Source organism: Syngnathus leptorhynchus, chromosome 14, assembly GCF_054491065.1.
Source record: "Syngnathus leptorhynchus isolate UIUO chromosome 14, UIUO_Slep, whole genome shotgun sequence".
NCBI lineage: Eukaryota > Metazoa > Chordata > Actinopteri > Syngnathiformes > Syngnathidae > Syngnathus > Syngnathus leptorhynchus.
Genome location: NC_141208.1, coordinates 9,778,790 through 9,796,402, shown reverse-complemented (window position 1 = coordinate 9,796,402; position 17,613 = coordinate 9,778,790). Strand labels below are relative to the sequence as shown.

Sequence of the window (17,613 nt, the reverse complement as noted above, 5' to 3'; positions counted from 1 at the left end):
TGTTCGTCTCTGTGTGCCCTGCGATTGGCTGGCAACCGGTTCAGGATGTCCCCCAACTACTGCCCGATGACGGCAGGGATAGGCTTCAGCACGCCCGCGACCCCCGTGGGGACAAAGCAGTTCAGAAAATGAATGAATGGATGGATTGATGGATGGATGGATGGATGTCGGCAGAACGTGTGTCAGCTGGCAATGGCATAGCGGCAATCAACAGCGAGTGATAGATGGAGGAGGGACTTTGCGAGTCAGTGACGTAATTTCCCGAGGTGAGAGACTGTTGCCAACGAATCAGTGTGTAGGTGTTGTATTATAGAAAGAAATGCGTTAATTACCCGAGCCAATTATTATTATATATAATAATTTGGTGTGTGTGTGTTGGGGGGGGGGGGGGGGGGGGGTGTAGTTGTATTGTTTGATGTGTACGGGATGTAAAAAAAAAAAAGAAAAAAAAGAAATATGGAAATTGGATCAGTTGGATCTAGATTCAGTTCACCTAAAATAACTGGAATTCCCATCACTAATAATTATTCCATGGCTTTTCAAGTCTTCTTGCCTTTTGGAGATAACCAGAAAAACAATGGGGGAGAATGTGCGAAAATAAAAAATGTGATAGAAAAAAAAAAAAGTCAAGTTGTGTTGTTTTTTTGTTAATCCCTCATTTTTAATCAATTGAAAGCACACACTTCAGCTAAAATTAGCTACACAATTTGAACAAATTATTCTGAATGAGCAAATATGACAAATAATCTTGGCAAGAATTTATTCTGCTTAATACATATTTTTTAATGGACTGCTATCTGGACAAAAGTCCTACACCACTCAAATTCAGTTTACTGTTGTTGCAAGTGTGTTTGGAGTATCAGAGAAAAACCGCAGACAAGCAAACAAATACTCCTCCGAGATTAATAGCTCCTCAGAACTGCTGTTGTGTGTCAGTTTGTTGCATAAGCACACACAAATTTGAACAAATTATTCTGCATGAGCAAATAATCATTCGTCACGAGTGTGTGCTGAAGACTATCCCAGCAGTCATTGGGTGGCTTAACTGTAAATAACTTTTGGGAAAAAAAAAAATGAATCGTTTTTTTTTAACCCCACTGTGGCTTTATTCATCAACCAAAAATCATTCTGCTCTTGGTGACATTTTACATCAATGGATTGGTCTTGAAATAAATGTTCCAGTTCAAATTAGCATTTGACAAAGTATATATGTGTACACGTTGATGAGTATATGGCTGGCATTGGGACAAAATCTTGTACCACAGAAATTGTCACCTTCTAAAAAGGACATGTTTTTACAAACATTAACTTTCAATCAACAATGAGAACAAGCCATTTTCAACACCCACATATATGTACTGACCAATAGTATACAATTAAGAAAAAAAACTTAAATTTACCAAATTAAATTGTCCAAATTGTAATTATGAGGTTTCGGCCTGACACCATCAATATTTCAAAAAATGTTAAATAATACATTAGTTTGCCATCATTTGATTCAAATAATGATTTAGTTAATGTGATGAGACAAAAATCATGCTTTTCCTTTACGGTAAAAAAATAAAGATAATTCAGGGCATTTAGCTGGTAACACACACACCAGCTCACACATACACGTACAAATGTATCCTGTCATATGACAACTTATCAAACTCTAATGGGTTTGCACAAGTTTGTGGAAAAAAAAGTCATGTGCATATAAGAATAGCACAATACCAATGCCAATTAAACCAATTTGTGCACGATTAGTGACACGAGTGACAAAGGCAAAAGGCAAACATTTACCGCCTTTTCGCTCAAGATGAGTCATCAGGTTTACTATCTCTTTTCCAGAATCAACATTTACAAGCCATTTTTTCCAGCTTGTCCTTGTTTAAGTCAAATGCATCGACATTGCTACAGATGGGGATGGGGGGTGGGTGCACAAACGTATGTGACAGTGCTTGGAGTCGCAACATACGTACTTGTAAATCATTCGTTACTCCGGTACCTGAAGCATCAGCTTGAAGGCAGCCCTTTCATGTGGTACGAACAAAGCAGAAAAGCTACACTGGGAGTGACAAGTGGCCGGCCAGAGGAGTTTTTGTTTTAGACAGCAAAGACACGAAAATACGGCCAAACACACAAAACTTGACAAGCACCTCTACTTTTCTGGGAAGGGTCACTCCACCCAAATCATAATTTTAACTACATTTAATAGCAATTCTGTCATGGAATTGTGTGTTTTACAGCGCTAGTGTAGATGTTAGCATGCTAACAGGTTAACAAATAAATGGAAAAGTGTGGGGTGGCGCTCTTCGTGGTAAAAGCTTTTGTCCTAAAAAATAAAACACATTTAAGATAATGTTTTATGCTTTAGAGGGATTCAGTCCATGGATTTTGTGTTTACCCAAACAGACTTTTGGTGAGAGCTGGAACCTGCACTTGGTACCACAAGTCAAAATTTGATGAGAATCCTTTTCCAAAGGAATCTATATAACATTGGCTATTATTTGTAAGATATTGTGCATATTTCCCACCTCAAATCGAGTGGGGTTGCCACAGATGAATGATTCTGGAAACCCATACCTATTAAATGAACGAATGGCTATCCACTGTTGATCTATTCCTTTGCATGGCTGCATAGGTGCTATTTGGGTGAAGTGGCCCTTTCCTCTGGTTCCACACCTGGGAAGTTGAAAACCTAGCAGCCTTTGCAAGCCAAACCAGCCTAGACTCAACACTCTTTCAGATTTAAGGATTTATCAAAAACTGGTAGAGCCGATAAAATGAAAATGCAAAATTAAGACTTGGTAAAAAGTTGAGAAAAAGAAAGCAAATGACCCGTATAGGCGTGTCAAAAATTCACTTTGCTGGGAGGCTTATGGAAATCAGTCGATTTGAGGGCCAAGCCTTGCCGCCTGAACTATTGAGGTACAGTAAAACAATTCGTTCAGCCAAAGAGAGCAAACAGCATCACATCAAGTGAAAAAAAATATTGCATAGGATAAGAATATCAGGCGGGTGATATTTCCTTTTTTTGAGTATGTGATAGCTGCTAGCTGAAGGGATGATTTAACTACGTACATTTGAATGAGTCGTTTGGTGCAGTCAATGCCTGATTATGTCTTTGGTTGTGTTTCAACTATAAGGGGAGATGTTTTGCCTACCATAGCAATGTTAACGTCTCTATTGTATCATTTCCAAGGAAGGAATTTCTTAGACAGCTTAGAAATGCATATAATTAATCAGCCAATAATCACTATTGCTTGAGCTATTGTAAAGAGGACATATATAGTTGACAATTAACTAAGGCTTAATTTCACTGGTCAAATTCAGTGTAGCATAAGGTGACATTTCACTCGTGTGAGTTTTGTGGCACAGTTTATGTAATCGAAAAAAAAAAAGGTAGATAAAAAGAGGAAGGCATCATTTGCATTAATGACGAGATGGTTTGGGTTGTGCTTATGAATGAAAGGGGGGGGGGGTAGGAATAATAATTGATTGCATGTCCTCTCCCACGAATAAGCGCACTGTAAACGTTTCAAGTGTGTTCCTGTGATGGACTGAATCTCCTTGCCATGTGGTCCTCGTGCATCCTGCCGCAGTGTCACACTTTGAGCCAGCTTCACGTCTCGCCGTCCTCTCTTTGGCAGCAGTGGCGAATTTACTAGCATGCAGCATTGCATTACCAGTAGTTGCTGTCTTTTGCTGAACGCCTTTTGACTTAGCTAATGCTGAGCTGTGCAAAGCCGATGAGTTTGACGTCATCGGGAATTTCAGACTCCTCCACACCAGATGCCTGGGGAACAAAGGAATGAAACGTCAATGTATATGTTGTGCTAAAGAACGTACTATAAAATGTCTCATGGAAAAATCTTGTATATTGTGCTAATATGGACAGTAAACGAATGTAAACAATTGTTGATTGCAATGCAGTAACACATCAATTTTGGAACTTACCAGCTTAAAGGTGACATTTTTTTGATTATGAGGATCATCGACAATCTTTTGCAGATTGGCAGCAACTGCAATGAAGATAAAAAAGGTAATTAAGTGATGTTATGATGACACTTGTCTGCGTTTAATTTCTTTAAGACTAGGAGCTACTCGCAACTGTCAATTTGTTTTAATTGTATCGTTATTTGGTCTTGTAATAATTACAACTAGTACCTCCAATCAACCTGTGTTCAGCCTCAGATGTAAGTGGTTTAACTGTGCCACAAAAACATGCATAGCTATTCATCATGTTTTTTATCATCATCCACTTCAAAGAAATGCGATCCGGGACATTGAGCTGGAATTGCACTGGATGAGTTGGCCACGTCTACTGTAGCTTTAGCAACAGAGACTGGACTACTTAGTGCTTACCGATGACTAAATCTCTCCCATCAACCAGACCGGCCGAAACCAACTCTTGAGACACTCCATCAGCAGAGTCTGATGGCATAAGAGAAGCATTAGCATAAGCAAAATCATTGTTTTTGCACGAGGTTAGATGATGATCATCATCATACCTCTACCAGACATGAACTCAAATCTGATGTCATTGAGTTCCTTCTTTGGATTCCTCAGCCTCAGGACGAGGCTGATGGGAACGCTGGAATCGGGTACAATGGGATCCTGAAAGAGCACGCAGGCAATGTACGCAAGGTCTGTGTGAACTGAGGCTTTGTAAATCCAGGCCTTCGACTGCTCATGGCTTATTACCTGAGTGGAGGCTCCATGTGAGGGGCTCACTGTTTGCGCAGAAGTGGAAGCCTGCGGCGGAACGTCTTCGCCACTCTGTCCCACAGTCGTAACATTGGCTTTGACTGTAGGAGGCGGCGGCTTAAGGTGTGAACTAGAGACCTCTGCTGGCGGGAAAATCTAAGCGGTTTGACACACAAGTAAGTTCAAGTGTCTTGCAGGTACATGAGCAGAGAAATAAGAGGAGGATGACAAACAAGTGAGACAGACATTCATGCGGGATCAATCACTTCAAGACAGAAAAATCAACAACAGCTGGTCAGTCATGTCCGCCATAAACACACTCACCTCCATAGTCTGAGAGCCGTCCCTCACTCTGGGCGACTGCAGAATGGACATGACATATTGTCAAGATTAAAAACATGCAATTCTTTAATACAACCAAATCTTTATACTCATGGATAGAATTTAAAGGACCCCACACTCAAACACAAAACTTTATGACATCACATCTGAAAAGAGAGGAGAGTATAATCCCACACCAGGACATGAGAAGATATGTGGTAGGGGAAACCAGTATAGATTTTGAATATTGTTGTCAATCATTTTAGCACTTGTGTTGAGAAGTACATACTGTTACTAACGCAACATTTATATTTGGTCTAAACTGTGTTCCAATGTACAAAAAAATCTCTACACTGTTCAATGTTGGTGCCCACTTGTCACATAATTAATTCTAACGGATGCTTATCGGCAAGTGTCAAACATCTCACCCGCAGAGCTGCCACTGCAGCTTTGCCTTCCTCGCTCTCCTCGTCCAGTTCGTCGTCACTCCACTCCCAACCGCCATCCTCGGTCTTGTGAAGACGACCGCTGGATCCCGGCACACGTCTCACCTTTTGAAGCCAAAAATTAAAAAATGATTAATAATTGTCAGTTTGCTGGGAAATTCGTTAAAGAATGACGAACCTTTTTTGAGCGATCATTTATTGATGGACCTTTATGTAGCAGTTTCTCCTGCAGGTAGTCATTATTCTATAAAGTAAGAGGACAAATATTACACATATATAAAAACACAATCGACTGCATTTCTAACAGCAGAGAAGCTTGCCTTAGCTTTGGTGAAGAATTTGTGCTTAAGCAACTCAGCTGCAGTTGGCCTACAATGAACCAAATAGAAATCATTGAAAATAAAAGGAGTGGTCTCATAAAAAAGGAAGGACTATGATGAAGTGCAATTCATGATCAGACCTTTTTTCTGGGTCCTTCTGTAAACACAAGGTGATCATCTTCCTAAAGGATTTGCCATATTTCTTCACCATCTCCTTGTCTGCGATACCCGTTTCCAGACAGGGTGGGTCGTTCTGCAGAGTCAGCATCAGCACCTAGACATACGCAACGATCAGCCACATTAGAAACATCAAACAAACAACATACGTAGTTACCTTCATTGGTGGATATTTGTGATACGGTGCAGCTCCTGTGGCTAACTCAATGGCAGTGATGCCAAAACTCCAGATGTCAGCTTTAAAGTCATAGCCACGGACCTGTACAAACAAGCAGTGAAAGTAATGAACAAGCAGACCACAAAAGAAAAAGGACACCATCCATGAAACAAGGATCCCACCTGCTCCATGACCTCGGGGGCCATCCAGCAGGGTGTTCCTACAAACGTTTTCCGAACCTTGTTCCTTGTCATATCCCCGCCTGCCGCTAGAAAGGCACTCACACCAAAATCTGAGGGCCACAGTATGAATGATTAAAAAGGATGAGAAGGGGGGGACCACATTCCAACTCTGGCCAAAAAATAGTTTGAATTAACGTGCAATATAAAACCAAGACTTCCTGAAAAAGAGCACCATACCAGCAATTTGAACTGAGCCATCATCCCCAAGAAGAATATTTCCAGCCTTTAGATCACTGTGAGTGAAGTGAAGAGAGGTATTAAAAAAAATTTATGTGTACGTGTGTGCGCGCACATATATATATATATATACACACACACACACAGACACACACACACAGACACACACACACACACACACACACACACACACACACACAGAGACACAGACACACACACTTTCGGACTATAAGTCGCTCCGGCGTATAAGTCGCACCAGCCATAAAATGCACAATAAAGTGAAAAAAAACCATATATAAGTCGCACCGGAGTATAAGTCGCACTTTTGCGGCAAATTTGTCAAAATCCAACATCAAAAACAGACATGAACCAGCAACACCAGGCTAAACGATACGGTACGCTAACATGACATATACACAAACGAGGAGCTGAGAACGGGCCTGACGTAACATTCAGAGTTATTCAAATAAGTATTACATAAATAACACGTTTATCAAACCATCTGTGTCACTCAAATTCCTTAAATCCATCGATCGTGCTTTATGTAAACAATGCCGCGTATGATAATAATGATACATTTTATTTCTGAGGCGCCTTTCAAGGCACTCAAGGATGTTCAAAGATAAAATAACACACAATCAAGTATAAAAACAGTATAAAAATAAGGAAACATCTGCAGCAAAATGGGGGTTCAACTATATGCTTGCTTAAAAAGGTGGGTTTTTAGGTGGGATGCAAACTGTAAAATGGAGTCGATGTTTCGAATGTCAGGGGGGAGAGAGTTCCAGAGACGAGGGGCAGAGCAGGTGAAGGCTTTAGCTCCCATAGTGGACAGACGGAATGGGGGGACGGTGAGGGTAATTGAAGATGCAAACCTAAGAGACCGGGTGGGAATGTTAATGTGGAGGAGGTCAGTCAGGTATGAAGGGGCGAGGTTATGGATGGTCTTAAATGTGTAGAGGAGGATTTTATAGTTAATGCGGTGTTTTATAGGAAGCCAGTGAAGTTGGAGCAGAACAGGAGTGATGTGATGATGATCAGGCGTTCTGTCGACGATGCGGGAGAGTAGCATTTTGAACCAATTGCAGTTTATGGAGGAGTTTGTGAGGGAGGCCAACAAGGATGGAGTTGCAGTAATCCAGACGAGAGGTAACGAGGGAGTGGACCAGGATAGCAGTGCTGTTCGGAGTGAGTGATGGACGGAGGCGGTTGATGATGGAAGTAGGACGAACGGATGACGTTATTGATGTGAGTGCAAAATGATAGGGTGCTGTCAAGGACGACACCCAGACTCTTAGCCTGAAAGGAGGGGGACCCCAAGGAGTTGTCTATGGTGAGCATAAGACGGGGTTGTTTGTTGAGGGATGTTTTGGAACCAATGAGGACTACCTCCGATTTGTCACAGTTGAGTTTGAGGAAGTTTGAGGTGAATCAGGATTTAATGCGCGTATGCGCCGCATATGCTGACGTCGGACCAGTTTTAAGTTGCATTTCTAATTATTCCACAGACCCATAACGATATATAAAGTATATTTCAAATAACTATCATATTACAACAATATTATCAAACCATCTGTGTCACTCCATCTCATTAAACCCATCGATCAAATTCCTCGTTCTTTATGTCAACAACGCCGCGCGTGCGCTGCAGAGATCTAGTATATAACTATATTCTAGCATTAACAAAGTACCAGGAAAGACGTGGGTTTGGTAAACGGCTCTTTATTTAACAAAACAAGAGTTCAACGAGCCAACAATTACTGAACTTCCAGCCACGGAGGTGGAAGAGAGCTCCATAAAATAGGACCGGGCGTGCGTAAAAGCCATGTCCAAGCCCCATCCACAGACAGCCACCCGACCGAGCGCCGGCCCCCGACTTCCATCCACGGAGGTGAAAGAGAGCTCCCGTCGAGAAGGACCGTGCGTAAAAGCCATAATAGTTTTTCAAACCTTCTGTGTCACTCCAAATCATTAAATCCTTCAAACTCTTCATCCTCCGTGTCACTTACAAACAAAGCCGCTAATGATGCCGGTAGTACATGGGGCCCTTTGTCATTTTCGTCATCTCGTGATCGAATCCTTTGCCCTTTATGTAAACAACCGCCGCGCGGCACTGGTGACATCACTTGCAGTTCAAATGACAGTAATCCCTTGCTACGTCGCGGTTCGTTTATCGCGGTTTCACTACATCGCGGATTTTTGAATTTTGAAAATTTGTGAAAAAAAATCACATATAAGTCGCTCCTGAGTATAAGTCGCCCCCCCACCCAAACTATGACAAAAACCCCGACTTATAGTCCAAAAATTACAGTGTGTGTATGTATGTATGTGTGTACGCACACACACACACACACACACACACACACACACACACACACACACACACACACACACACACACACACACACACACACACACACACACACACACACACACACACACACACACACACACACACACACACACACACACACACACACACACACACACACACACACACACACACACACACACACACACACACACACACACACACACAGCTCAAAAAACACTTTGAAAACACATCAGATTTCAATGGTGAAAAAAAAAATTGGATATCTATACTGATATGGGCAGTTTAATGTCTCAGGAACAAAAGGATGCCACATCTTTTGATGGAAATAAACGTTTTCAGCCTACAGAGGGCTCAGTATATAGACACCCCAAAAATCTAAGTGAAAAAATGATGTGGCAGGCTCGTCCATTTTGCCTAAATTCAATTTCTGCAATTCAAAACTCTTTTCAATATCTTGTGTAGCCCCCACATGCTGTATGCATGCTTGACAACGTCGCGGCATGCTCCTAATGAGACAACGGATGGTGACTTGTGGGATGTCCTCCCAGATCTGTCTAAGGGCATCAGTGAGCTCCTGCAAAGTCTAACGAGCAACCTGGCGGCGTCTGATGGACCGAAACATTATGTCCCAAAGGTGTTCTATCGGGTTTAGATCAGGTGATCGTGAGGGCCATTCAATTGTGTCAATTCCTTCATCCTCCAGATACTATCTGCTTTCACATGAGGCCGGGAATGTCGTGGATCAGGAGGAACCCAGGACCTACTGGACCAGCGTAGGGTCTGACCATGGGTGCAAGGATTTCATCCCGATACCTAATGGCAGTCAGACTGCCGTTCTCTAGCCTGTAGAGGTCTGTTCGTCCCTCCATGGAAATGCCTCCCCAGACCATCACTGACCCACCACCGAACCGGTCATGCTGAATGATGTTGCAGGCAGCATAGCGCTCTCCTTGGCTTCTCCAGACCCTTTCACGTCTATCACAGGTGCTCAGGGTAAACCTGCTCTCATCTGTGAAAAGCACAGGGCGCCAGTGGCAGACTTGCCAATTCTGGTGTTCTATGGCAAATGCCAATCGAGCTCCACGGTGCTGAGTAGTGAGCATAGGGCACATTACAGGACGTCGTGCCCTGACGCCACCCTCGTAAAGTCTGTTTCTGACTGTTTGGGCAAAAACATTCACACCAGTAGCCTGCTGAAGGTCATTCTGTAGGGCTCGGGCAGTGTTCAACCTGTTCCTCCTTGCACAAAGCAGCGGATAATGGTCCTGCTGATGGGATGAGGACCGTCTACAGCCCTAGCCCTGTGCAGCTCTCCTAGAGTAACTGCCTGTCTCCTGGAATCTCCTCCATGCTCTGGAGATTGTACTGGGAGACACATCAAATCTTCTTGCAACAGCACGCATGGATGTGTCATCCTGGAGGAGTTGGACAATCTGCGCAACTTCAGAAGGGTTAAGAAATCGCCTCATGCTTCCAGTCGTGATCATGACTCTTGCTAAAGCCAACCCTTGTGGAAAAACAGTTAAAAAAAGATCAAGAGGGAGGAGCTTGAAATGGCCTTCACCTGCAAAACCAGTCCTGTTTTGGGGACCATCTCGTTGTTGCACCTCTAGTGTACCTGTTGTTAATTCCATCAACACCAATGCATCTGAAAGTGATTAACAACCCCCTCTGCCACGTGCCTGACCAAAACCTTATCAGCAAAGTGTAATTGAATTCATGCCATACCCTGATAAAAAACGGTTCCTTTAATTTTTTTGAGCAGTGTATATATGGGGGGATCAAAAAGGAGTATTGGATGTTAAGGGTCACAGAAGGGAGAAACAAGCCTTCTCAATTATGCATCATCATAAGATTAATGATTGATGAACTGAGGTCAAGTTTAACCTGCAGTCAGTCACATATGTAGAAAAGGCTTCACGTTGAGGTGAAATGGAAGGTGATGACACCAGAAAGATCTCTCACCGATGAATTTGTCCATTTTTGTGAAGGTATTCCAGCGCCTCCAATACCTCCTTTAAGATAGTGGCGATGCAGGCCTCGTCCAACACTCCGGACTTGTGTTCCCCTCGTGAAATGATGTGTTTGATGATGTCCAAGACTGAGCCTGAGGGAGAGGGTACAGAGGGAGGAAAATGGAGGTCGTTAAATATGCCAATGGGGGGCAAAAAAAAAAAGAAAAAAAAAAAGGGCATTATACTTCACAGGATGACACTCAAATATATTTGCCGTTATCGATGACAAATCCGCGGGACTGTTGTAACCTTGATGCGTGTCTTGCAGAGATTAAACAATGAATGTCTCTCAATTTCTTACGTCTTAACCCAGATAAAATTGAGATGTTGATAATTGGTCCTATTGTACTATCACTCATAGTGATACTGTAACTAATGTCGGGGTTATATTTGACCAAACGCTCTCCTTTCAAAAACACATGAAGAACATAACTGGAATTGCATTTTTTTTCCACCTCCGTAATATTGCTAAGATTCGGCCGATTCTTTCAACTAGTGATACGGAAACTATTATACATGCGTTTATTATGTCGTGCCTTGACTACTGTCACGCATTATTCTCTGGTCTTCCTAAATCCAGTATTAAAAGTCTACAGTTAGTACAAAATGCTGCGACGAGACTGCTCACACGAATGAGAAAATTTGATCATATTACCGCATTATTAGCCAACTTACATTGGCTCCCGGTCCATTTAAGATGTGAATTCAAGGTTCTTCTTTTAAACTATAAATCACTGCATGGTTTAGCCCCTTTGTATCTCGTCGACGTAGTTATTCCTTCCGTTCCGTCCCGTAGTCTCTGCACGCAAAATACTAGTCTTCTAGTGACCCCGAGGGCCAGAAAGAAGTCTGCAGGGTCTAGAGCATTTTCTATTCGGGCTCCAGAGCTTTGGAATGCCCTACCGATAGATATCAGAACTCAGTAGAAACATTTAAGACACGATTAAAGGCACATTTTTATGCCATGGCCTTTAATTAACCCGTGGTGGCCGATTCGGCTGGGGAGGGGGTTAGGTGACACCCAAACAGATAACGGGTGTCTGGATTTCTTGTCGACCAATCGGAATGAGCGAACTGCGGCGGATTACCACCTTCAAAGACACTGCCAGGACAATTGAGGGCACCTCCTGCAGCTTTGAATTCGATATCCACTTTTTCTTTGGATTTTTTTATATTATGTGTTCTATGTGCCCTCTCTGCATCCATTGCAGCCTGGTCATCATGGAAGGGGGATCCTCCCATCTGCGGTCTCTTCTCAAGGTTTCTCATTTTTCCCCCAGAAGGTTTTTTTTTGGTTTGTTTTTCCTTGCTCTCCTGGGAGTTTAAGATCAGGGGATGTTTGAGAGTAATTGTCAATTTTTGTACATGTGAAGCCCTTTGATACTTGCTTGTGATTTAGGGCTATATAAATAAACTTGACTTGACACAGGATGTTAATGTTACAATTGCGTTTGGCAGCAAAAAGAAAAACTCAAATAAATTGGAGTCGATAAATTGTGTTGGATTCTTATTACATTGATTTCTACCTAAATTGTAGTCAAAGTCATCATCTAATTAACTTTTTTTTCTTTACAAACCAATACCACAGTTAAGATTATTTAACATAATAGAAAGTCTGTATAGAACCATATTTTGTAGTCTATGCCTGTGCAGCTTTATATTTCCACATAGTATGTTTACATCACTGATGACTGTATTCAGAGAAAAAAAAAAAAAAAAGGTTGTTAAAGCCGTGAGGATTTGAGTTAAGCTGTGGTTAGTTCCGTACACACCACCGCTGAGAAGCTTCATGACCAGCCATAGTTCATCCTTCACCACAAAGGAAGTGTAGTAGGACACAATGTTGGGATGGTGGCACTGGCTCATTGCTTGGATTTCCTTCTGCAAAGTTACAAAAACAAATAATTGTACTTTTACTCAAGTAGTGAATGTGAGTATTTTTCCCATCAGTGGTAAAAGCCATTCAGAAGTGTCAGAGCCCCAAAGCCTAGGCATATTGCTGTCTAAAGTAGCACAGTGGATGCCATGTGAATCGTTTCTAACAATTGTAATCATCGGCAGTGGGATTCAATTCCAAAACAATGGGGAAAATGAAGACGAGCTCAGCGGCCACCGCCCACAACCAGCAAGCATGCGTACCAAAAAAGAAAAAAAGAAAAAAAGTTGCCACTCAGTGTGGACATTTTCCGTTTGTTGGTTTCAGTCACCATAATTTTTGGACTAAAGTCGTGTTTTTTTTCTTAGTTTGGGTGGGCAACTTATACTGAGGAGCGACTTATGTGAATTTTTTCACAAATTTTCAAATTAAAAAAAAAAAACAAAAAAAAAACAGGAGGTGGGGATTCACGATAAACGAACCACGATGTAGCAAGAGATTGCTGTAATTTGAATTTCAAGTGACATCAGCGGCGCGGCGGTTGTTTACATAAAGGACAAAGATTCGATCATGGGATGACGAAAATGACGAAGGGCCCCAAGTACTACCGGCATCATTAGCGGCTTTGTTTGTAAGTGACACGGAGGACGAAGAGTTTGAAGGATTTAATGATTTGGAGTGACAGAAGACTTGAAAAACTATTATGGCTTTTACGCACGCCCGGTCCTTCTCGACAGGAGCTCTCTTTCACCTCCCTGGATGGAAGTCGGGGGCCGGCGCTCTGCCGGGTGGTTGTCCGGGGACGGTGGATGGGGCTCGGACATGGCTTTTTACGCACGCCCGGTCATACTCTACGGAGCTCTCTTTCACCTCCGTGGATGGAAGTCGAGGCCGGCGCTCGGCCAGATGGCTGTCTGGGGACGGTGGATGGGGCTCTGACATGGCTTTTACGCACGCTCGGTCCTATTCTATGGAGCTGTCTTCCACCTCCGTGGCTGGAAATGCCACTTCCGGGGATGGAAGTCCACGCCGCCGCACGCCTGGAAGTCGACGACGGTGCTTGGGGCAGTGTGGCGGTTAACTATTTATGTTATAGTTATTTGATATATTTTATTTCGTGTAGCAACTTGTATATGGTTTTATCGTTACAGTTCAGTAGTTGTTGCCTTGTTGAACTCTTCGTTTTGTTGGATAAAGAGCCCTTTACCAAACCCCCGTCTTTTTTTGTACGTTGTTAATGCTACAATATAGTTATATACTAGATCTGTGGAATAACGACGAGGCTGACGTCAGGGAGCACGTGCGGCGTTGTTGACAAAGGACGAGGAATTTGATCGATGGATTTAATGATTTGGAGTGACACAGATGGTTTGATAATATTGTTGTAATATGATAGTTATTTGAAATATACTTTATATATCGTTATATGGGTCTGTGGAATAATTAGAAATGCAACTTACAACGGGTCCAACGTGAGCATATACGGCGGATACGCGGCATTGTTTACATAAAGGACAATCGATGGATTTAATGAATTGGAGTGACACAGATGGTTTTATAAACGTGCTATTTATGTAATAGTTATTAGAATAACTCTGAATGTTACGTCAGGCCGTTCTCAGCTCTTCGTTTGTGTTTATGTCACGTTAGCATACCTATCATTTACCCTGTTGTTGCTCGTTCATGTCTGTTCTTGGTGTTGGATTTTGTCGAATAAATTTCCCCCAAAATGCGACCTATACTCCGGAGCAACTTATATATGGGTTTTTTTTTCACGTTATTGTGCATTCTATGGCTAATGCAACCTATATTCCGGAGCGACTTTTGTCCCAAAAAATACGGTAATTACGAATAGAGAAACATTAGGCACTTGGAAATACAATTCATATGATCTTTGAATCTGGGTATAAAACGTTTAATTTCATACTTATTCATTCTAACATAAAACGAATGTTGCAATGAATTGAAAAAGTAAGTTATAAATCTCCTATGACAACAGTATAGTCCTTTTGATTAAAGTTGCCCATCCCTAGAAAAACAACCAAGATTACAGCGCAAATAATTGACACCACCTTAATTTACTCATGTCAGTTTGCACTCTGACTCACTCAAAATGGAGCAAACCTAATCCCTGTCAACTAGTGAAACCTCCCAACAGTTGTCATTTGGAGTTGTGTTCAACCCAAGTATGTTTTGGTTTGAGTGTATATTTGTGACGCCACAGCAGCAAAAAAGTGTCATGATAATCATGGAACTGAAACAAGAACTTTGCAAAGCATCTGGCCTTTCAATCCAAGATGATCAACACAATCAAATATCAAAGAAATTCAAACAAATTAATTTATACTGTATGAGAAATTAAAAACATGGTTGTTCTGGGAAACATTACAAAAGTACTTAAGACATTGTTTTAATCATACCCTCTAAGTTTTTTTTATGATACTGGTGTCAATGTATTGAGTCTTCCCAGTGAGTTCGGACCCCAACTATTTCACACCACACTCCCACTAAACAGTATAAGCACAGCAGATGTGAAATATCTCACACTTTACAACAATTTCTTACCAAGAGTTCATCCATGCTAGTTTGACATTTTTCAAGGTTGATCCGTTTAATGGCCACCTTCTCATTTCTAGGCTTGCAGGTGGCTGCCTGGACCACTGCAGTGGCTCCACTGCCTGAGAAAGACATAAAACGGTTTGAAGCAAATCTTTCCAAGAAAAGAAAAAGTGTTATTCAGTCACATCATATACTAATAAAAAAAAAAAAAAAGATGCCTTTACAACGATCATATCAGTGGGTTAAGGTAGACACTGTTGGGAAGCAATTAGAGATAGTTTGTCTCCTTTAACTTTACGTGTGGTGTGGCGTATAGCTGCATTGCATCAACGTTATAGATGTTACATTCGATTCTATGATGGTCGAGGCATTTCAGTTATCTTTCAGTTTGATGGCACGGAACTTTTAACCGTAGGTAAAAAGGTGTCAGAGCACCACCCACTCTCCTCGTATAGGACGGGACCACATACTAACGGCTACGCGAAGGAGCCCTTTAACTTCACGTGAAATTCTGGAAGCTGTCCTAAACCGCCTTGTCAAACTGCTGTTGGTCATTTCGCAAGCAGTCCTCAACGCTTTTTATGACCTTAGAATAATGAGACGTGTCCGAACTGGCCTTGCGTTGCACGCAACACTACTTGGCTAGTCGCAGTTAGCATGGCTAGCAAGCAAACCGTAGCAAGCTAAGCTACTAACCGATCACCTCGTTGAGAACGTAGTCGTCCTTGTCGATTGTCCACGATTGTGTGGACTGGTCGTCTGCCATACTGTCGTTGGTAGGACGTTTAATGAGTGCGTCCGATTTGTTGCAAATACGTTGGCTGAAATGCTCGCTTTGAGCCTACTCCATTGGGCACAAATGGTACCGACTGCGGCTCTCCAGCGACAAATGCGGTCGCTGCTGTCAACACAACTTTACGTGCGACTGACGCATGACATGACGTCAGTCCACCGACGAAGGAACAAAGACTCCGCCATCTTGAGTGTACACACGTAGTACGCTGGTAGCACGTGACTCAGTGCGCGTGCTGCGATACGCTATCAATTTAGTTTATTTCGAACACATGTAAATTTGGGCTGCAATGTTTGTTAATTGCTAACCCGTTTAATCTGAAATAACTTCTGTATGCAACCTTGATAAAAATGAAATAACGATGTTTTTATTCTGTTCAAAGCGTCTTTACTGTGGTCGACATAACCCGGCAAAGCCCACACTGCACTAAATCCAAACCCTTTCACCACTAGAGCGAAGCAGAGAGCGACCTAATCTTATAATTCGTCTATTTATGCATGGAATTACATTTAATCGGTAAATTTGTAAATTATATTTTAGTCTAACTTTGTTTAGCAGTGATCCTCATTTATACTGCATACACTTATAAACTGCTTGACTGAAGATGCTGAAAAGTTGTAATTGCTTAAAAGCACATCTATGGGAATTATATGCTATTATTAACATCAAAATCACATTTCCACTATTGCATTGAACATGCAGCAATGTTAGGGTGCATCATGTTTGAGGTATTAGTTCTGTGATCATGCCTGCATGGTTGTCAAAGCTGTGCGTGAAGGTTAAACGGGTGTTTCAGAACCCACACATTTCCCAGTAGGTTTCAGCATCCACACAGCACCCCCGATCAATATCCCTTTCCCACTGCCCATGACATAATTCACATATGGAATTGAGTTACAAAATGTCCTTTGTTAATTTATTCTTACAATTTACATTATCCTCATATTGAACCAGTGTTTTTATACATGGAGAAATTCAGGGGCAAATACAGCCAAACTATGGGCAATCTGTGCGGAAGCAGCAGGGCTTGTTCCTGCTTGTTGAATACACACTGAGAACAAGGAATGACGAGTTGTTTTCTTTTTCCCAATCTTTCATACCGAACCTAATCTTGAAAACCCCCCCCCCTTTTTTTTTGCATGACTGTATTTTTCAATCATTAAAACCTGCCACCAAGTTCGAAGGCCACTGCCTATCCAGTACCCCTGAACTGTGTAGATTTTTGAAATGGTCAACCACAGCCTGGAGGCTCTCCCCTGATGGTGCATTAAAGTCCACTCATCCTGATGCTGACAATGCACTGAGAGTAAGCCTGGTCTGAAAGGGAAGTGCTGAGAGCCACAAGAGATTCCATGTGATTGCAGCACTATTTCTCTACCAAGGCAAAACTTCACATGCAAACGAAAGCAAAGCTCTCATCCGGGCTAGAAGGCAAATGAACTGCTAATTGAATACAGTGAGGACGAAAAGTTGTGCATAACAAACACGTTTTTCAAATCGTGC

At 42.1% G+C, this 17,613-nt stretch overlaps 1 protein-coding gene across 2 annotated transcripts; it reads right to left on the bottom strand.

The window, feature by feature from the left end:
- Positions 1-776: 776 nt before the first annotated feature.
- Positions 777-16,221, bottom strand: oxsr1a (oxidative stress responsive kinase 1a). Of its 2 annotated transcripts, none has more exons than XM_085929697.1 (17): positions 16,014-16,221; positions 15,324-15,436; positions 12,655-12,763; positions 10,833-10,974; positions 6,533-6,588; positions 6,296-6,405; positions 6,114-6,215; positions 5,920-6,053; positions 5,780-5,828; positions 5,638-5,703; positions 5,442-5,564; positions 5,017-5,052; positions 4,690-4,848; positions 4,497-4,602; positions 4,351-4,419; positions 3,943-4,007; positions 777-3,781 (listed from the first exon to the last, which is right to left on the bottom strand). In XM_085929697.1, the coding sequence occupies exons 1-17, from the start codon at positions 16,081-16,083 to the stop codon at positions 3,707-3,709; spliced, it is 1,584 nt and encodes a 527-aa protein (XP_085785823.1). In that variant the 5' UTR covers positions 16,084-16,221; the 3' UTR covers positions 777-3,706. The 2 variants fall into 2 exon arrangements, with proteins under 2 accessions (XP_085785823.1, XP_085785824.1); XM_085929698.1 differs by having other exon boundaries at positions 16,021-16,195.
- Positions 16,222-17,613: the final 1,392 nt, after the last annotated feature.